The sequence below is a fragment of the Scyliorhinus canicula genome, chromosome 23 (assembly GCF_902713615.1).
Source record: "Scyliorhinus canicula chromosome 23, sScyCan1.1, whole genome shotgun sequence".
Taxonomy (NCBI): Eukaryota; Metazoa; Chordata; class Chondrichthyes; order Carcharhiniformes; family Scyliorhinidae; genus Scyliorhinus; species Scyliorhinus canicula.
The window spans coordinates 10,981,781-11,003,549 of record NC_052168.1 but is presented as its reverse complement, the minus strand read 5'-3'; the positions used below and the strand labels follow the sequence as shown (position 1 = coordinate 11,003,549).

The 21,769-nt window shown below is 44.2% G+C and overlaps 1 protein-coding gene across 2 annotated transcripts in view; it reads right to left on the bottom strand.

Moving 5' to 3' along the window:
• Positions 1-21,769, bottom strand: part of LOC119956332 (MOB kinase activator 2-like) — a 50,437-nt gene that overhangs the window by 9,252 nt on the left and 19,416 nt on the right. Inside the window, exons 1-3 of one of the 2 annotated variants that reach the window (XM_038783473.1) lie at positions 16,684-16,875; positions 5,695-5,858; positions 2,347-2,440 (exon numbers count right to left, since the gene is read on the bottom strand). In XM_038783473.1, the coding sequence (XP_038639401.1) occupies positions 2,347-2,440; positions 5,695-5,858; positions 16,684-16,727 (302 nt within the window). In that variant the 5' untranslated portion in view covers positions 16,728-16,875. Of the gene's footprint in view, positions 1-2,346; positions 2,441-5,694; positions 5,859-16,683; positions 16,876-21,769 lie in introns of those variants that run through there. The other variant, XM_038783474.1, reaches the window with a different exon arrangement.

Here is a 21,769-nt window from a genome sequence, read left to right as displayed (position 1 = left end):
ACGATAAATTGCCCCTTAATTGGAAAAAAATGAATTGGGTACTCAAAAAAATTTTTTTTTAAATCTTTGCAGGAGTTCCAGAGGGTATGGCCCGAGGCCCAACCACCTTCAGCTGCTTTATCAATGACCTGTCCTCCATCATAAGGTCGGAAGTGGGGATGTTCACTGATGATTGCAGAATGTTTATGACTCCTCAGATACAAAAGAAATCCAGGTCTACACACAGCAAGACCTGGACAACAGTCAGGCTTCAGTTGATAAATGGGAAATAAAATTTGTGCTACATAAGTGCCAGACAATTACCTTTGACATTCATTGGCATTACCGTAACTAAATTCTCCGTTATTAACATCCTGGGGATTACCACTGACCCTATAAATACTGTGGCTACAAGAGCAAGCCAGAGGCTGGGAATTCTGTGACAATATCATCCTGGATAAAGCAGCTGTTTGTTGTGCCACCTTGAACGATCGCGCCTGCACCACCATGACACATCTACAGTGTTTTTCAAACTTTTTTCCCCCGGGGATTCATTTTTGCTAACCAGCTGACCTTCATGACCCACGCTGGATGACCTTCGCGGACAACACCAGCTGACCTTCGCAACACACGTCACCACTTTAACCTTTATGCAAAAGGGCTGCCTGCTTGGTCCTTACGATCTCACTCCAATCAGGTTGAGAAGAGGAGATGGCAATGTGTTCAGGTGTTTAGCCAGTTCCTTTGTGTAGTCTTCATCTTTCGGAGGACGGAAAATCCAAACTCGCACATGTAGGTTGTCATTTTTTTAAAAACTTTAAGAATGCCCAATTATTATTTTTTCCAATTGAGGGGCAAGTTAGCATAACATTTAGCCAATCCACCCAACCTGCACGTCTTTGGGTTGTGGGGGTGGAACCCACGCAGGCATGGGGAGAATGTGCAAACTCCACACAGACAGTATCATAGGGCTGGGATTTGAACCTCGGTCCTCAGCGCCGTAGTCCCAGTGCTAACCACTGTACCACCTATATGTAGGTTGTCATGACGAACAATGGGAATAAAATGCTTGTTTTATCAGCACTGGACACTCCTGGGAGAAGCTAATCCTGAATGCTGACAGCTTCATGGGCTTTAGACGTGTTTTGATGTGCTATCACAGGTCAGGTACAGCAATGTAGTCTTTTATTTTGGAGTCAGCTGTAAGTTAATAACTGACTCTGGGGTCTCAACCTCAAAAGGAATTTTTTCACCCACTACTTCTCTTTCAAAATCTGAAACTTCTCTTACTTGTCAGTACTTGCCTGCATGTAACACACATGGGCTTTGCATCCTTATTTGCATTGACACAATTGACAAAACCGTACCTCAAGAAATCATCTTTACACTGCTTTGTTCCTAAGTTAAGTTTCTAATTTGAAGGCTGTTAACCAGAGGCTCTGTACAGAACTAAGACTAGCATTGCTCTGTCCTGTCCTGAGCAGCTCTCTCCAGCAGATTCAGATGCAAGATCCTGTCCAGTAGGCACTCTGCCTATTTGTGTCTCTCGCCATCCCTTACTTGAAAAAAAATGATTCATCTTCACGGTCCTCTTGCCTTGCTTTCCAACAGCTAGAAAATGGAAGAGGCTCAACCCCATGATTTGGCGTTAAAAGCACATAAACAGGGGGCGCTTGACACCCAGTGTGCAGGGTGCATGACCCACTCACTGCTGCCGCTTCTGCCTGGAAGACTGCACACAGTCTAATTTCTTCTAATTTAAAAGGTGGTAGCGGCGGCTGCTGTCAATAAAAGTGCCGGCAGAGGTGATTAGACACTTCTCCCGCGATGAGGGCTACTGTGGGAATGCCGCGACCGATCGCATAGTGACCTTTCCAAAACCCGCCCACGGTCGGACCTGCACTTTGAAAGACCCTGATCTACCAGATGCACTGCAGCAATTCTCATTCGACAGCACCTTCCAAACCCGCGACCTCTATCGCCCAGAAGCGCAAGGGCAGCAAGCACATGGGAACACCACCACCTGCAACTTCCCCTCCACACCCATGGAAGTATACCGCCGTTCCTTCATTGCTACCAGGTCAAAGTCCTGGATATCTCACCCTAGCATGTAAGCGTGCCTATACTACCACATGGACTGAAGCAGTTCAAGAAGGCAGCTCATCATGACCTGCTCAAGGGAAATTAATGATGGGCAATAAATTCTGGCCCAGCTGATGACACACATATCCCGTGAAATAGCATATTTTTGCTTTTTAAGTTGATAATTTTTTTTTAGTTGATCACTGTAGGGATTTTTTCTAGTTAAAAAAGACTCAAGTACATAAAATACGCAGTACATAACGGTAACAAGTAAAAAGTACTTACATGCTACATGCATTCATCACTGGACAGGTCTCTGCTGTGCAGAACTCAGAGATTGCACTGTACTGCAGATTTATGTGATTGAAGAATGTCATTGCTATCAAAACAAAAATAATTAGGAACACATATATGAGACAATGGTACAATCTAAATTAATTATTGTAATAACAATGCCCTGCTTTATTGGCAATGGCTGGTCCTATATATAAAAAGTAGCACTACTAACAATGGATATCTGGGCATTACTGACACTAGAATCTTGAGCTCGAGATTCTGATGGTTTTTATATCTCTTTTATTTCTCCACACGCCATGTTAGAGGGTAATCCTCTCCAATGTCTCTGTCCAGGAACTTTCAACGTATGACACACCAGCAATCAATGCCTCACCTTTGTTTCCCTGTTGCCCTTGCTCCCCACCCACCCCCGAAAACCATGGTTTCATGGGCACCAGCATTTCTTTTCTTTTCCTTTCCTGCGTTTTTTATAAATTTAGAGTACCCAATTCTTTATTTTTTCCGATTAAGGGGCAATTTAGCTTGGCCAATCCACCCAACCTGCACATCTTTGGTTTGGGCACTAGCATTTCTTATTGCCTTCTCCCACACAAGAGTCTGGAGCACCAGAAAGCTGTTCAGCTGTGGAAGGAATCAAAGCAGATCCGGATATCGTCCTCTCCCAGGCGGCACGGTAGCACAGTGGTTAGCAATGTTGCTTCAGGTCCCGGGTTCAATTCCCGGTTGGGTCACTGTCTGTGCGGAGTCTGCACGTTCTCCCAGTGTCTGTGTGGGTTTCCTCCGGGTGCTCCGGTTTCCTCCCACAAATCCCAAAAGACGTGCTTGTTAGGCGAATTGGACATTCTGAATTCTCCCTCCGTCTACCTGAACAGGCGCTGGAGTGTGTCGACTAGGGGCTTTTCACAGTAACTTCAATGCAGTGTTAATGTAAGCTTAATTGTGACAATAACAAAGATTATTATTAAAAGGGATCACTGACTTGCTGAATTTCCTCTTTTTAATGCAAACGGTCTTGAGAACAACAGATCTACTACTGGCCAGGCGGACACCAGCTAACCTTGCACACCCCGAGAATCAGTCCTGGCACCTAATGGTCTGAATGGCTCAGTACCACACCATGCAGAGTATTTATACCCAAGAAGCCGGCCAATGAGCACAAGGTCAATAGGGCTGCATGAGTATTTTTCCGGTCTGTGTAAATGTGCTCGGAGGCTGCAGAGCGATTTACAATGTAACTGACAACTCAGTGGATGCAGTCTTAGAACCTATTGGAATTATGTTGAAGTCAAGAATGAAGCACAACAAGTCTTTAATGGGAGTGTTCGCAATGGTACAAAGTAAAAGAATGGGAAATCAATACTCCACTTTAATGGCTTCACTGCCTGAAGGAAGGAGCCGGAGAGTTTCCAGTTCTTCTTGACTGGTCATTGAGGAAAGAATGCATTACTAGAGCAGACTGCTCAAGAAACTGGTTATACTTTTACTGACCCCCCTCCAGTGACTCACAGTCAAGACTTGTGGTTTATGGAAGAAAAAGGTATCACGGGAGAATGTGACGCTGAAAACGCAGATCTCCTAACAGAGTGGCTGAAGGCAGTAACAGAGGGGCTGAAGGTAGTTCCACCTCAAAGGATATGGGCAGCAGACATATGGGAACATCACGACCTGTAATTTCTCCTCAAAACCACACACTGTCCTGACTTGTAACTAGATGACCATTCCTTCACTGTTGCTGGGTCAAAATCCTGGAACTGCTCCACCTAACAGCAATGTAGGAGTACCTACACCACATGGACTGCAGTGGTTTAAGAAGGCAGCTCCTTATCACCACCTTCCCAAGGGCAATTAGGGATCAGCAGTAAAATGTTGATTTAGCCAGCGACATCTGCATCCCATGATAAATATATTTTTTAAGGAAAACTAGTACTAAAGGCAGCATTTAATCTATAGCTATTTACACTCACTCCTTTTGAGCTTTCTATACTAAGCACCACATCCTGGACAAAAGAAAGAGAGAGAATCAACCGATCTTCTCTCAGGCCTTTGCAAATACCTTCCTTAGAAGGTCACTGGAACATTTGCAAGAACGGGGCATCACGGTGGCACAGTGGTTAGCACTGCTGTCTCAAGGTCCTGTGGGGAAGAAGCTGTTCCTATGTCTGGATGTGCAAGTCTTCAGACTGATGGAAGGGTCTGGAAGAAGGCAATGCCTGGGTGGGAGGGGTCTCTGATAATGCTGTCTGCCTTCCTGAGGCAGCAGGAGGTATATACAGAATCAATATGGGGGTGGCAAGCCTGTGTAATGCCTTGGGCCGAGTTCACCACACTCTGGGCTCTGGGTCACTGTCTGTGTGGAGTTGCACATTCTCCCTTTGTTGGTGTGGGTTTCGCCCCCACAACCCAAAAGATGTGCAGGGTAGATGGATTTGCCACTCTAAATTGCCCCTTAATTGGAGAAAATGGATTGGATGCACAAAATTTATTTTAAAAAGCATTTGCAAGAGCATCTAATTCACATGAGAGTACCTTTAAGAAATGGGTGTTTATAAATGGGTGTGCATATAAATATCTCTAGTGAGAGTACCTTTAAGAAATAGGTGTTTATTACTGCAGTGATGTCAGAGAATGGGTGGAGCTGGGCTGTCTGTCAGCTTTTTACTTTCGTTTTTGAACAGTCTGCAGGGTGTGTTTTAGTTTTGTTTTCAGTGTTGGAGCTGAAGCCAGACCAAGCAGGTGTACTGCTGTTCTCTCTGCCATCAAAAGACTATCTCTTGATCATTTGGTGAATTCAGAATTATAAATGTTTTCAGTAGTGACTTTAACCTGATGTTGTCTGATAAAGGTTTTGTTTTTAAGTCGTATGGATGTTAAAAAGGAAGGCTTAAAGGTTTACTTAGTGCTGTAGTCTTTGTGGGTTGTATTTGAATTAATGGTCGATAAGATTTTCACTATGTTTTAAAAAGGTTAACTGGAGTTCATAGAATAAACATTGTTTTGCTTTTTAAAAAATACTATTCCATTTCTGCTGTACCACACCTGTAGAGTGGGCCATGTGCTCCCCATACCACAATCTAGTAAAAGTTGTGGGTCAGGTTAACTCCATGATACACTTAGGGGTTCTCTAAACCCTGGCCCATAACATCTACAAGATGACTGGCTCACCCAATTTCACCTCAATCTCCCCTCGCTGCTAGCCTTTGCCTGAACATATCTAGGAAATCACTATAAGGAGAATTGGTAGAGAATAAACTCCATTCCCATCAAACACTAGCCCTGAAGGACCAATGTCACCATACCAATCCCTGGCTAGGAACCTTTATTGTGAGGTTTACTCACTGTTATTGGCCAACCATTCATTCTGGTCGATTTCTCTGGGCAAGCTCACGAGCATGGGCAAATCTGCATCAGACACTCGGGCCGAGGTGTACTCTGCCTCCAGATACAACTTTTTCTCTTCAGTCGAAGGAAGTTTTTCATCTGACTTTGATTTTGCAGTCTTCCTGGGGGAGAAAATGATAAACTATAAATAAATTCAGAAATAGGTTTCCAGCACTACATCATAAAACATGTTCTAGGTACAAGTCAGTGATGTTATCTGTTAGTCCAGTCTACCGCATTAGTCAGTTTTTAAAAAGTACCCATTTATTTTTTTCCAATTAAGGGGCAATTTAGCGTGGCCAATCCACCTACCCTGCACATCTTTGGGTTGTGGGGGTGAAACCCACGTAGACACAGGGAGAATGTGCAAACTCCACACGGACAGTGACCCAGAGCCGGGATCAAACCTGGGACCGTAGCTCCGTAGGCAGCAGTGCTAACCACTGTGCCACCCGGTTGTCATTAGTCATAAGCAGCACAGAGCTCACTGATAGTGTCCATAAGAATGAGAGTTCGCTGGTTAGATTACATGATCCAATTAATTACCAATTTATACCACGACAAACTATAATGTTAATGCTGAAGATACCGGCAAGTACACGACCACTAGAGTTGGCGATTTTCCCACATTTTTGTAGGCATTTTCCCCGATGATTCTTACAATTCCCTCCATCATTGGTGCGTGCCTCCTCGCCCATCTCTCCTTTACAATAATGCAGCCCTGGTGTGAAGAGGTTACACATAAACAGAAGCAATTTTCCCAAGCAACCTAAATGACCCATATCAGACATGTTACAGCATTCCAACTCTTAAAAAATAAACACAGAAGTACATTTTGAAAATTATGCAACTGTTTTTCAAAAGAAACGAGGGATCATCTGAAAACAATGTGGTTGAAATTGAGAGTTCAGTATCCGAGCCAAATCTTTTTTGCGGTGCAGTGCATTAGCGTGCCCCCATGCAGTAGCACAAAAATGCATTTAAAGAAAAACAAACTCTGGCTGTTCTGCTCACTTCATTACACTACATATAGAAATACAGTGCAGAAGGAGGCCATTCGGCCCATCGAGTCTGCACCGACCCATTTAAGCTCTCACTTCCACCCTATCCCCATAACCCACTAACCCCTCCTAACCTTTTTGGACACTAAGGGCAATTTAGCATGGACAATCCACCTAACCTTGCGTCTTTGGAAGGAAACCGGAGCACACGGAGGAAACCCACGCAGACACGGGGAGAACGTGCTGACTCCACACAGACAATGACCCAGCGGGGAATCGAACCTGGGACTTTGGCGCAGTGAAGCCACAGTGCTCGCCACATGTGCTACCGTGTTGCCCCAACAGCATCGTAAGCAGTTTTTTCCACTACAGTACCACTAACAAATTTACCTGTGATACACGAGTTCATGGTGAGGTAGGGAGAAAGAAAGGGAAATCCAAAGCAAACTTAACAATGTTTTATCAAATTAAAATCTTATTGTGAGGAGTGCTTGTTCAACACAGCAAAAAATGCCACAATGCACAGGGGCAAAGAATCCAACACACTTCCACCCAACAGGACCAAATGCAATTTTCTTAAAACAGTAACAAAGAACAGTCATCAGGAAGGAATATCATCAATGAACGCGCGGCAAGTAGTTATGCAAGGCAATAAAGCATTTAGCAAGGAGAACCATTGATTACAAACTGAACTGGACCGGCCATATAAATACTGTGGCTACAAGAGAAGGTCAGAGGCTAGGAACCCTGTGGTGAGTAATTCACCTCCCGACTACCCAAAGCCTGTCCACCATCTACAAAGCACAAGTCAGGAGCGTGATGGAGTACTCTCCCCTTGCCTGGTGCAGCTCCAACAACACTCAGGACAAGGCAGCCCCCACTTGATTGCCACCCTTTCCACGAGCATTCACGCCCTCCACAATCGACACACAGTAGCAGCTAAGTGTACCATCTACAAGATGCACTGCAGCAACTCACCAAGGCTCTTTAGACAACACCTTCCAAACCCATGACCACTACCATCTAGAACAGGGGTGGCCAAACTTTTCCGTGCAAGGGCCACATTCAGAAATTCGTAATTTTAAAGGGCCGCATAGTATATTAAGTAAAATAATTAATATTTAAAATAGCCAAAATAAAGGTTTTTAAAGAAAAAAAAGCAATTAATTTTTATTAATTAATATTTTAAAGTAGAAACTTCACATGAAACACATGTTGTGCCGAGCAATGATCACCCTACTCAAGTCAATGTATCCACCCTATACCAGTAACCCAACAGCCCCCCCCCCATTAACCTTAAAATTAAAAAAAAAAAATTTTTTAATGACTTGATCTTGGTGGGCCGCATAAAGACCTTTGGCGGGCCGCATGCGGCCCGCAGTTTGCCCACCCCTGATCTAGAAGGACAAGAGCAAGTTCCCCTCCAAGTCACTCACCATCCTGACTTGGAAATCTATTGCCATTCCTTCACTGTCGCTGGGTCAAAACCTTGGAAACCCTTCCACAATAGCACTGTGGGTGTACTTACACCATATGGACTGCAACGGTTCAAGAAGGCAGCTCACCATCACCTTCTTAAGGGCAATTAGGATGGATAACAAATACTGCCCTAGCCAGCAAAGCCCACATCCTGTCAAAAATTAATTTTTAAAACCCGGAACAATGAAATCTTTTTTTTTTAAAGAACATGGGCAGGATTCGCCACCCCATATTTCTGCTTCACCCCGCCGGTGGGATGCTCCATTACGCCAGCCGGAGTGGGGCTACCTCACAATGGGAAACCCCACTCCGTCGGGAAACCCCCGGACTGCCGGCAAAATGGAGAATCCCGCCCCACGTTTTCTTAAAATTCCTTAAGGTACAAACCCGATTTGAGATTGCCCCAATTAATATTATTGTATCAATGTATCTGTTCCCAGCTACCTTGAATGAAAAAGCTCCTCAGCGAACGTCACCTCCAGAGCGCAGTCAAGACTGCTCCTATCCATCAATACATTGTGGAATTTGGGGCAGGGTACAGGTCTGCAGAGGTATGGGGTGGGCATATGGCAGAACATACTAAAAAAGTTTTCGAATCTAGTCGTACTGCACCATCACAGAATGTACTGGGAGTTGCTGTTTGCAAATCCTGCTTTCACCCCATTGCCAATTCTGAGTTAAAGGAAGTCTGACAGAATTAAACTCAGAGAAACATTGTTCGTTTGAAATTAAGATCAACATCATTCAGGACAAAGAACATAAGAGCATAAAAACAGGAATAAAAAGGAGCAGTTGACCATCTCTCCCCTCAAGCCTGCTCTACAAATTGTTTGATTGACCACCAGGTGCACCATGGCTCCAGTGTGTACTTGGATCAAGGCTGTTTTGATAGTGGAACCACCCAGACCCCCACTATCTGGAGGGACATGGGCTGCAAGTGCATGGGATTCCAGAACCTGGAGTTTCCTCCCAGTCGCACATCAGCCTGAATTTGACCATTTGGGTTCCCTACCTAACAGCAGCAGGAGTGCTTTCGCCACTCAGACTGCGAAGGTTCGAGAAGGCAATTCACCATCTTCTCAAGGGAAACTAGCGATGGGCAATAAATGCTGGCATTTCTTTTTTTTTAAAACTTTGATAACTAGCTTTACACAATGGCCTGAAATAGATAATAATAGAAACAGACATCATGCTACACAGAACTGATATCTTTTCTTTCAGCCTGACCTCCAGCATCTTTATTTGCCTTATTGCTCTCAGTTCCCAAGAAAACAGGGAACCAATTTTGTTTAACTCCAGCCTCATGCATTGTTCCATCCATTCCATCTCAACTCTGACACTTGCGATTCCTAGCTCTGTTACACTTCTCATCTGGCTGCTCAGTTCCCTTTGTTCCATTTGCCATGCAACTGTAATGCTCCCTGACGCCCCATGAGCAACATCGTAAGGGCATTTTGTTTTAAAGCAAGGCAGCAATTAAAATTTGATGACTAGGTTCAACAACTTGGACTGTCCAAAGCCATTCCTATTATCTCTCCACTCCCAAATGACAAGTCTCTTTAATTGTTAGCTATTGCTATTTCTTACATTGTCATCTTCTCTAGAAACACACTGATGTAATTTCAAGGGGGGAAAAAAACAGACTTTTTAAGGATAGTTAAATTGATTAAAGGTTAAAAAGAGAGGAAAACAAACAAGGGGAGATTTTAAACAAGGTTGAAAGAGAAAAATAAACGGAAAACAGAGTGAATATATGGAAGCACGATCAAAAGTGAATTAAGAGAGACATATTTTTGAGCAGATTGTTTTCAGCTAGCTAACACAAGTGTGCAGATTTCCCCGGGGCTGTTGCAGCTATACGAGTTCAGGCTTGCTGCATTCCACGATTAATCATCGCTTTTTGACTCTCAGCCCCTCTTTTGTCTACTCCACTTCTTGCTTACTGTCAGTTACCAGACAGCACCTGGGCCAGACCCAACTCGTGGACCAAAAACTGCCTTGGCCAAAAGGATTTACTAACTACCTAGAGGGTTCGGGAATTTTGCAGGAATCACATGAAGGGCTAGAGAGCCTGCCTTTGCCTTTTGCATCTTACAAAAGTCTGCACCTTGAGGGAATTTGGTTGTTTTAATACAAAAGGAATTAATCCTTTTATGTTTTTACAAGTTCACATTTCAAAGCATTTTGTCAGGCACTGTTCCAGAGATGGGGCAGTAAACACTCTCAGTAGCTTGTTAGAACAAGTAAATGGGCAGAACAGAGATTTTTAAATAAATTTTCGTTTAATCAACCATCTTTGCCTCTTCTCATTTGAGGGTGGTGGCTTGCAATGGATTATGGTTCCATGAGCTTTGCTCACCCTCTTGTACCTAATCTGGTTGTTAGACGTTTAGCTGCTGTTGTATGAAGAGTCAAAAGTTCTGCTCCTTCTCACAAACACTTTTATTTTCCTTTAAAACAACTCTGTACAAAATTCTATCATCTGCCCCAAAGGCCACCTGAAGTTTCTTTACATATCAGTGTCAATTACTGGATACTTAACATAAATGAGACATTTAATTGGAATGTCTCCATTCCTTAACACTGGTGACCATTCTTCATATGAACCTAAACAGTCTGAATCAGTAAGCTAGCTAACTGGGGTTGGGGGCGAGGGTTGGGGATGCAGGATGCGATGTGGCGGCCAAATAGTGGTCTCCACGCCAATACCCTTGTCTTATCAGCAATAAGCAGTAAGAAACCTGGAAGATTTTCCTCCAACTCAGAATATCAAGGCAGCCAATTGTATCCCTACCAACAACACGGGTGAGATCAGCTGAAAAAACTAGGGATCAAAACATCGAGCTTGCCCGAAGGGTAGACTGGCTTTGCAGGCCAGACATGCACAGTCTACAGTCTCCACTGAGTTCATTCATTACGGATATGGTAGAAACATTACAATTAGCCACCGTGCTTCTCTGCTAGAAAAGGTAACTCTGCTAGCCAGTAACTCTGTGCATATATATGTGTGCCTTTATGGGCAGGATGATCTACCATCATCCATCCCCAAGTACTTTGTGGACACGTGCTGCCAAGAACCACATAAGGATAATGGCCACTATTTTGGTCTAGGACTGCTGAATTGGCCCTTAGGCCTCATCTACATGTTCAGTGCAAGCTGCCACATCTCTACAGGTAGCTTGACCAGGGGGAAATTCAATTTTAGGCCCTCGACCGTCAGTATTGTGTAGATATATTCCAAATGGGTGTTGGCACAACAACAGCTGGGGTCAGTTGGTGATCGCAAGGACTAATAGCTGCAGAATAGGTCATGCGGTCCCTCAAGCCTGGTTCACTGTTCAATATGATCGTGGCCGATCTTCTAGATCAACTCCACGTTCATGCCCTATCCCCTTGATTCCCTTAGTATCCAATAACATTCACAACCCTCAAAGTGAAGAAATGTTTCCTTATTTCAGCAGTAAATGGCTCACCGCTTATCCTGTCTCTATGACCCCTAGATCTGCAGCCAGTGGAAACAGACTCTCAACGCCCAACTGTTAAAGACAAAGAATTTCATATACTTCAATGAGATCACCTCTCATTCATCTATACTTCAAAGAATATACATCCACTTAATTCAATTCAAATGATGATGGGGGAAGCACGCCTGAGATTTCCGGCTCCATAGAAAATGCTTTTATATTAATTCTTTCTAAAGTTAAAATTTACCATTCGTCGGCAGCTAAAAACGGACACACAAATCCAGCAGCGGAATCAATGCCTAGAGATACTTTCGCTTTCTACTTGTTTTATGCCTGAAAAGTGGTGCTACAGGAGTTATTTTCTATTCCAAACATCTGAACCTTCTAAATCTTTCAGGAGGGGAAAACAGGGAAAAGGAAATTGGTGGAGAAATAGTGGACGAGATTCTTTGGCCTCCCTGTGACGTGTTTCTCGGCAGAGGGAGGCGGTTATGCCGTTGGTCGGCAGTGGGATCTCCTGGTCCCGCCGTTGTCAAAGGGATTTCCCATTGAATCCACCCCATGCCGCCGGGAAACCAGTGATCAGGGTGCGCAATTAGCCAGATCAAAAGATCCCAGCTTAAAAGTCACAGATAATCTGGCAAAAAAAGTGAATATGATTTTTTGTAACCATTTTTTTTAAAAATGAGTTCATAGAATTTACAGTGCAAAAGGAGGCCATTCGGCCCATCGAGTCTGCACCGGTCCTTGGAAAGCGCACCCAAGCCCATGCCTCCACCCTATCCCTGTAACCCTGTAACCCAGTAACGCCACCTTACCTTTTGGACACTTAGGGGCAATTTAGCGTGGCCAATCCACCCAATCTAAAATGGTGCATAAGCTTGGCAAGGCAAGAGCATTTTACAAGGCAACTTTGGAGGAGGGAGGCTGGTATAAAGTAGCTTCTCAAAATATCTGGAATGTAAGAGGATATATATATATTTATATATTCCAGCATGGGTTATTCTGTCTGAGTTAAATATAGGTAAATTATGGCCTGTCGTCACTAGGATTTCATTAAAGGATAACATTTGGTGGGTGTGTGAAATCTTCACAATATTCCTTCTCAGATGGCGGAAAAGGAACCAATTATAGATTCTGTCACTCCGAATGTGGGTGTAGAGAGCACTTGGAGTTGGAGTTGTATGAAGTTGTCGGACATATACCAGGAGCTGCAGGAGGCGGAGGAAGCCTCAGTGGAGGAGCTGAAGGGCAAGTGGGAGGAGGAGCTGGGCGAGGTGCTAGATGAGGGCTTGTGGGCTGATGCCCGGGGAAGGTTGAATTTGTCCGCATCATGTGCCATGCTCAGTTTAATTCAGTTTAAGGTGGTGCACCGGGCTCACATGACGACGGCAAGAATTAAAAAAATAAAATAAATTTAGAGTACCCAATTATTTTTTTCCATTTAAGGGGCAATTTAGCGTGGCCAATCCACCTAGCCTGCACATCTTTGGGTTGTGGGGGCGAAACCCACGCAGACACGGGGAGAATGTGCAAACTCCACACGGACAGTGACCCAGAGCCGGGATCGAACCTGGGACCTCGGCGCTGTGAGGCTGCAGGGCTAACCCACTGTGCCACCGTGCTGCCCCTCGACGGCGAGAATGAGTAAGTTCTTTGGGGTGGAGGACAGGTGCACGAGATGTGCAGGGAGTCCGACGGACCATGTCCATATGTTTTGGACATGCCTGGCGCTTAAAGAATTCTGGCAGGGCTTTGCGAGGGCTATATCCAGGATTTTGGACACGCAGGTGAAGCCGAGTCCAACAATAGCGATCTTTGGGGTGTCAGAGAATCCAGGAGTGCAGGAAGCGAAAGAGGCCGAGTTGTTGGCCTTTGCCTCCCTGGTAGCCCGGGGATCTTGTTAATGTGGAGGGACTCGAAACCCCGAGCGTGGAGACCTGGGTTAGTGATATGGCTGGGTTCCTCAGCCTAGAGCGAATAAAGTTCGCCTTGAGAGGGTCACATTCCGGTGATTATGGATGGTGGGGACAATTGAAAATGAGAATATCACAGAAGCAGCACACTACACAATGTATATTGCATTTTTCCTATATGCCAAATAGGTTCAGCAACACTGATCACAATTTGGGAATGGAGGGTGGTTTTATCGGCTGTTTTGGAAGTTTGTTCTTTGCCTTTGGCAGATGTCAAAGGGGACAAGTTCCTATAACTTGAAATAAAGCTATTACTGCACCCAAATTTGAATTGAAAATGAAATGAAAATTGCTTATTGTCACGAGTAGACTTCAATGAAGTTACTGTGAAAAGCCCCTAGTCGCCACATTCCGGCGCCTGTCCGGGGAGGCTGGTACGGGAATCGAACCGTGTTGCTGGCCTGCTTGGTCTGCTTTAAAAGCCAGCGATTTAGCCCAGTGAGCTAAACCAGCATTCCTCCACATTCTTTGGGTTAACAGCTCATATGAAATACATTATACAGGTGTAACAAGGGCAGCACGGTGGCCTAGTGGTAACAAGGGCAGCACGGTGGCCTAGTGGTTAGCGCAACCGCCTCACGGCGCTGAGGTCCCAGGTTCGATCCCGGCTCTGGGTCACTGTCTGTGTGGAGTTTGCACATTCTCCCCGTGTCTGCGTGGGTTTCGCCCCCACAACCCAAAAATGTGCAGAGTAGGTGGATTGGCCATGCTAAATTGCCCCTTACTTGGAAAAAATAATAGGGTAATCTAAATTTATTTAAAAAAAATACAGGTGTAACATAGTTGAGAAGATTAGTCTGTTGCAAAGCTGGTGAATGTATCACAACCTCAAACCCAATCCCCCAACCTCTTTGAAAACATTGAACAACTAGTCAAACTGATATTACCAACTTTTCTTTCCCACTACCATTATCATCTTAAGAGGAACAAAGTCTGCATTTCTGAGCTGCTTTAACTAATGAATGATGAGGAAATTGATCCCAGCAAATTAGAGCGAAGGACGCAAACACCAGGCAACACACGAGAACAAGGAAGGACATCACATGGAAATTTTCACCTAACGGATAATTACATTTTTGAATAAGTTACCAGGGGAGGCCATTGCAGTAGATAACAGAGACAGCTAGGTAAGTCTGGGGAGAAAAGGGACTGCTAAATAAGGTGAGGTGACAGGTAGATGGGATTGTCTGAAAAAAAAATGAGGGGCTTAATTGGTCCAATGGCTTCATATGTACGAACCTATTTGGCCAGTTTGAGTTATCCAAGAGGGGAGGAGGGTTTTGTAACATAATAATACTCCAATTTTAGATTGAGAGACATGTCTATATTGCCTTGATGTATCAAATTACTTTCAGCTATATGGCATTAAAATAAAATATAAACTTCATAAGTATGGTTTCAGAAAAATCTTGCTAAAATGTGACTTACGCATAGCAACACACCATTAGATTTACTAAAGTTATTCACTATCTAGGCCTGTAATTTTACTAAAAGTCCAGGTCTTTGAACACAGCAACAAAACAAAGGATAGTATTCTATGGAAACCCAGATTCTGGTCAGCTTCTCTCCCCTTGCAAACTAATATTGAATATCCCTCAACACACAATGGGCTACTGGCAGCAGAAAGGAAGCACTGTGTACAATATGAAACAGTATACAAGTACCCCATAAATACTATTTGGCACGCTTCTAAAAGTGGCAGTTAATAGTGCCAACTGTCTTGGCAACGCAGCAAGTAAAAATGGAGTGCACCGGAGCCGTACAAACCACGAAGCTCTCAGGTTCCACTGCCAGTTTGAGCTGAGCTCGCTCATCCCAGCCAGGGTCACAGTGTGGATTCTATAGCTGGCCTCAGCATTTCTGGATTAAGAACAGGTCATCTGGCTGGGGGCTTCCATTCTTGGCCCTGGTAATTGGGCAGTAGGACCGGAGAAGGCTCGTCTGTAACGCCATGTCTCGTTAAAAAGCATGACTGCACTTGCTGTCTAGGCTCGGATATTAAGAAAGGCTCGATGCCCATGGGAACTGTAATCTTGCAAGAATTTCTGCTTTCAGGAGACGAGGGAAACTGGATTGGTAAAAAAAATTTTAAACGGCCATAAATCCGGTCACTAACTTAAGGTGTGAAACCTCAAGACAGGTTATAAGGTTGAACTTCTTTGTCCTCATCCTGTCTACTCCTAATGATTGCTACCTTTCAATATTTGCCCGTGCCCACTCTATTCGCATGATCTTTGAAAGTGTCAGAAGACTATTCAGCTATCATAATAATAAATGCTAAATACTGTAATGCTGGAGATCTGAAATACAAACAGAAGAAGTCATATCTTATTAACTCCCTCCACAGATGCTGCTAGACTTGCAGTTTTCCCAGCATGTTCTGTTTTTAGTTCATCTGACACCACCTTGTAATACATCTTTGGCATTCATCAGGAACAAGAACCCCAGTCGATTTCTCCCACCTGGGTAAAATGTGTGTGTTTTTTAAACTACTCAGATGGCTGAACAACTGTGCAATGCTTCATGAGACGGTGCACTCACCTGGTGTCAGCACTGCTGCATCACCCAGCATTTCTACAATGTGTGCGCCTCTTGTTTGGGCTGTTCTGATAGTAACCCGTTTCAAAATACCTACCAGCAAACACAGCGCGGACCATCTAACCGGCCGTCCAACAGTATACAATTTAACAAACAGCGTGGTCAACAGATTCTCCCCAAGTTACAAGTTTTGCCGAGCATGTTATGGTTAGAGGGGCAGAAACTGACTTCGTTCAACCTGTTCCCTTTCGCTGCGGTACTTTAAAATAAATGAAAAAAGCAGAGAAGACAAAACAATTTTACACTTCAGTTGAAAGATCTCAGATCAAGAGGCTGGGCTAATGCTGCACTACTCAGATCAGTGCGGGTAGGGAAGACATTTGGGACCCCAAGGATCTGCGGTCTGATTCAAAGTTCGCAAGGGCTAACTCTCCAATTCAGCGGCACGCTCCCCGAAACAATTTTTCCCTTTCCCTCTTACTTTCTTACCTTTTCTTGTAGCCCAGTGCCTTCCCTACAGCCTGTAGGACCATCCTGCACTGCTCCAGGGCCCCCCTGTTATTTCACTACACCGCCAGATTGGAGGAAACCAACACAAACAAAACAACCCCCCCCCCCACCCGGCACAATAGCATGTGCAAAGTGTCCCCCCTCTGTAACACAGCAAGCTCAAAGCACTCTGCAAACTAGTTTGACTGCATTTGATGTGCTTATAGCACCGACTCCTAAGAAGACCAATCGGAAGGCAGGCTACGGCTGCTGCCACGACAACACAAAGCAAAGACCTTAGGGAGCGTCTCTAAATTGAACCCAACACAAAGGAGTCGACCTAGTCTCTTTAGGGATTCTATGCAAAGAAAGTGAGCCAATATTAATTGTGTCCCAGAAACACTCCTCTCGCTGGTTATAAAATACAGCGTTGTCCACTTGACATATTTGGTTCCAAAACAGGATGAGAACAAAAAATTCAACTGAGTCACTATATTTTAATGTTGCACTTCACACACTATTATTAATTAATTTCCTCAAATTTCTGCCACCGCGGCAAGGGGCAATGGATTTCTCCCCCCAGGAGTTCATTCCATACAATTCAAAGGGCAGACTCTACGATTGCACGGTTGGTTGCCAAGACCATGGCTGTGGGAAAATCTAACATGCTAACTATTCATCATAAGTCTTTATTCGTGTCACAAGTGGGCTTACATTAACACTGCAATGAAGTTACTGTGAAAATCCCCTGGTCACCACACTCCAGCGCCTGTTCGGGTACACAGAGGGAGAATTCAGAATGTCCAATTCACCTAACAAGTACATCTTTCGGGACTTGTGGGAGGAAACCGGACCACCCGGAGGAAACCCCCTCAGAATGGAGAGAGCATGCAAACTCCACACAGTGACCAAAGCTAGGAATCGAACCCGGGTCCCTGACGAGGTGAAGCAACAGTGCTAACCACTGTGCCGCCCTATGATTTACTGAAGCTCTAATAACAAGGCTACAACTAGATTTTAAAAATAAATTTAGAGTACCCAATTATATATTTTTTTCCAATTAAGGGGCAATTTAGCGTGGCCAATCTACCTATCCTGCACATCTTTGGGTTGTGGAGGTGAAACCCACACAGACACGGGGAGAATGTGCAAACTCCACACGGACAATGGTCCAGGGCCAGGATTCGAAACCGGGTCCCAAGCGCCGTAGTCCCAGTACTAACCGCTGCGCCACCGTGCTGCCCCTAAAACTAGATTTTAAAACCAATTTTACATACCTCAAATAACGATCTACTGTGAATCAACAAGAAATCTTTGATTCTCCAAAGTGAGGTAACCAATTCCCACACTTACAAGTTGCACAAGGGCAGAACCATGGTAGGTGGGAAGTTCTTTACCCAGAGAAGAGTGTGCCTGTCAAACAGGTTGCTGACTCGCCAAACTCCTTCCAAGCAAAAAACCCGGACCTGCTTCTGATATGAACAGAGATCACCATTTCCATCTTGTAATGTCAATCAGCACCAGGGTACTAGATTAATTAAAAAGGGGTTGAAAGAATTGTTCTGCTTTCTCCCCCACTAATTGGCCGGGGTTTTTAAACCTGTTTTTCTCCTCGGTCTCCCAGATGATAATATTGTTCTGGGGGGGGGGGGGGGGGGGGGGGGGGGGGGGATCCACGCAGTCGGCATCTCAACTGTATGGATCGGTAAGGTTTCCATGTCTATATTTTCCCAGATGGTGCTCAACGCACCTTCAAGCGAAAAAATGCACATCCTTTGCAAATATGCTGGCAATTCATTACATTCACTCTGCTCTAGTGACACCAGGAATGCTAGAAAGAGGCAGGGATTTCCAAATATTCACAAACAAATGAAAAGTACAGCTTCATTGTGACAATATTAAAGTTAAAACTTCAGTGTACATATCGAGGAGTTGCTGAAGTCACCTCAAGGAGGTCACTGCTAATTGTAGCTCTTGTGAGTAACTCCAGCACAAAGAGATAAAACACTCAGGTAATTGTTTAGTCATTTGCTATGTCCTTAGTTGCGGCCATCTGATTACGAAGAAAAGGACAGGGAGAAAGAGCACAACCTGTTTATCAATGATTTTGATATCAGCCCAGAGAGGTTACAACTGAAATTTGCAAAGAATGCCAAAATAAAGAGGTATAGTTAATTCTTTAGACTAGGTGATTAGAGGAAAGGGAATCAAATACTAAGATGGGAAATGGGCGAAACAAGAAACAGCTGGAATTCAATGCCTGTAAATGTGAGATGATGCATTTTGTGAAGAGAAGAGCAGTAATTATGCTTGGTGATGTGGAAGAGCAGAGGGATGTGGGGGGGATACAACTTTACAAAACAGTAAAAGCAGCAAAGCCTGATAAAAGCTAATGGAATGCTGGACTTCATCACAAGAGGGATAGAAAATAAAAGCCAAAAGGTAATGATCAGCTCACATAAAACCTTAACAAGACCCCAGTTAAAGTACTGCATGCAATGTTGGACTCCACACTTACAGTAAGGATATTGAAGGTTCTCTTGGATTTCCAACTGTATGAAGAAATACAAATACAAAGAGCGGCTGGAAATGTTGGGGCTTATTATGTCTAGAATAATGGATGATTTGATAAGTGTTTCAAATGAAAAATGTGTAGATAGAGACAGAGGGCTGGATTCTCTCATCCTGCGGCTATGTCCGCAGGATCCGTCTGGTCTTACGACCAGAAAGTCGGCGGCGCCCCCGCATCGATCCCCCGTCCAGTGAGGGGCTAGCAGCCACGTAGCGTAAAGCCCCCAGCTTTACTTGCGGATATGGCCGGAGAATGGCCGGGTCCGTCGGCCGCGCACGGATCCGACCCTGGCGTAAACAGGGACTCTCCGGCCGATCGGCCAAAGCGGTTTCGGTGTTGCTGATTGGAGAATCCAGCCCAAAGCAATTCCAGGAGTTGAAAAATAAATACAAGAAATTTAGAATAGGACAGGAGAAACATTTTTAGTAACCCATGGATACTGAAACTGTCAACATCGAAGATCAGGTTGCATATGTGAATGAAGGAATAAGAGTTGAAAGGATCTGGAAACAGGGTGATTAAAACAATTTACTCATGGGAGGATAAATGGCTAAAGAGCAGAATTGATGTTTAGGAGCTGGAAGTGACAGATAAGTCTCTAAATCTGGGCTTGTATACTGATGAAGGTAGATATGAGAAAGAGGTGAAACAAAACATTGGTCCAGTTAGAAGTGTGGGAACAACTATAGGAGATAGGCAGAATGCAATATGTGGAAGTGTACAAGGCTGATATTCATCCACCACTTCTGTGTGAAATGGGGCCAGTGCCTTTTGGAATGTATTAAGCAACAGGATACTGGAAGGACAAGGTGGCACAGTCAAACAGTGGTTAGCACTGCTGCCTCACAACGCCAGGGACCCGGGTTCAATTCCAGCCTTGGGCGACTATCTGTGTGGAATATTTGTGCAGAGTTTGCACTTTCTCCCCGTGTCTGCGTGGGTTTCATCCGGGTGCTCCTGTTTCCTTCCGCAGTCCAAAGATGTGCAGGTTAAATGGATTGGCCGTGCTAAATTGCCCCTTAGTGTCTAAAAAAAGGTTAGGTCAGGTTACTGGGTTATGGGGATAGGGTGGAGGCGTGGGCTTTGGTAGGGTGCTCTTTCCAAGGGCTGATGCAGACTCGAGGGCCGAAAGGCCTCCTTCTGCACCGTAAATTCCAAAATGTCAAAATAGTCTGCGTATAGATAATATGAGGGTGAGAAACCAGCAAGTCTTTTGTATACATTGCTTAATTTCAGCATAAGCCAAATATGGATTTTCTTTGACTGATAAGACGGTATGGGAAGCTAAAGCCAGAATGGTGAGATTATAGACAGCAAAATCTCAATGTAAGGAGTCATAGATCATAGAATTAGATCAGGTAAATTAGAACAGGTAAACAGCTGAGGAAACTTGCAAAGAGGTCCACAGAACTGTGAGGTCTTGAGACCTATCTGGTGTTCCAGACTGATTCATCCGTCAATCCAATACAGTAGATTCAGTTTGCTTTGGCACTCACAGGAATGAAACAGCTTCCATCTGTTCAAATAGAAAATGCAGAGCTGTTTGCACCAGTATCTTTTTTTTTTGAAGAGACTGTTAACATACTATTTCCCAGCTAACAGCTGAGAATTTTGCAAAAAAATAAAACCAGAATGCCCTGGTCTTTATTAGATAGTTAAATGTTTGACATCCAGCCAAAACAAACAATTTTGCACGAGACTAGATCCTCGATTACAGACTGAAAACTTTAAACTCCACCACGATTGCGCAAACTTTGGGCATGTCAAGGCTTCACAAAAACATGCACCAGACCAAATAAAAATTGGCAGCCCTAAAGTGCTTCACATATTTCTAAAGGGCATCCATTGCTTGCAAGACAGCAAGTTTAACAAAACAGATTTAGAAATCATAAAATCTGCCATGAAAGTGATTCAAAATCTGATACAAGCCAACAGTTAAAGAATTTCAATTAATTCTCATCCCAGATCACCCCTGGCCCCAGCATACAGCTTTTCTCTCATCTGGTTATAAGAGTATTCCAGATAAGTGTACATTTCTGATGTTGATGGGGTCTGGGGCGATTCGGCAAACAGCAACCTCACTGCACCTTGTGCGGGGAGATCAGATGAGGGAAACCAGAGAGCAAGCAGGTGGGCACAATCCAAGTTGACTTCCTTCCAATCGCTGGATACAAGATGCACAAGGTTGTGATTGAAATCTTTTTTTATATATAAACATTTTATTGAGGTATTTTTGGTATAGTAACAAAAACAAAATGTAAACACTACACATGAAACAATAAACATAATGCAAAACCCTTATTACCCCCTAAACTCTAATCTAAACTACTCCCCACCCCCCCAATCTGCTGACGATTAATTTTCCGCAAAGAAGTCGACGAACGGTTGCCACCTCCGGGTGAACCCTAACAGTGACCCTCTCAAGGCAAACTTAATTTTCTCCAAACAGAGAAAGCTAGCCATGTCCGATAGCCAGACCTCCGACTTCGGGGGCTTTGAGTCCCTCCACGTCAA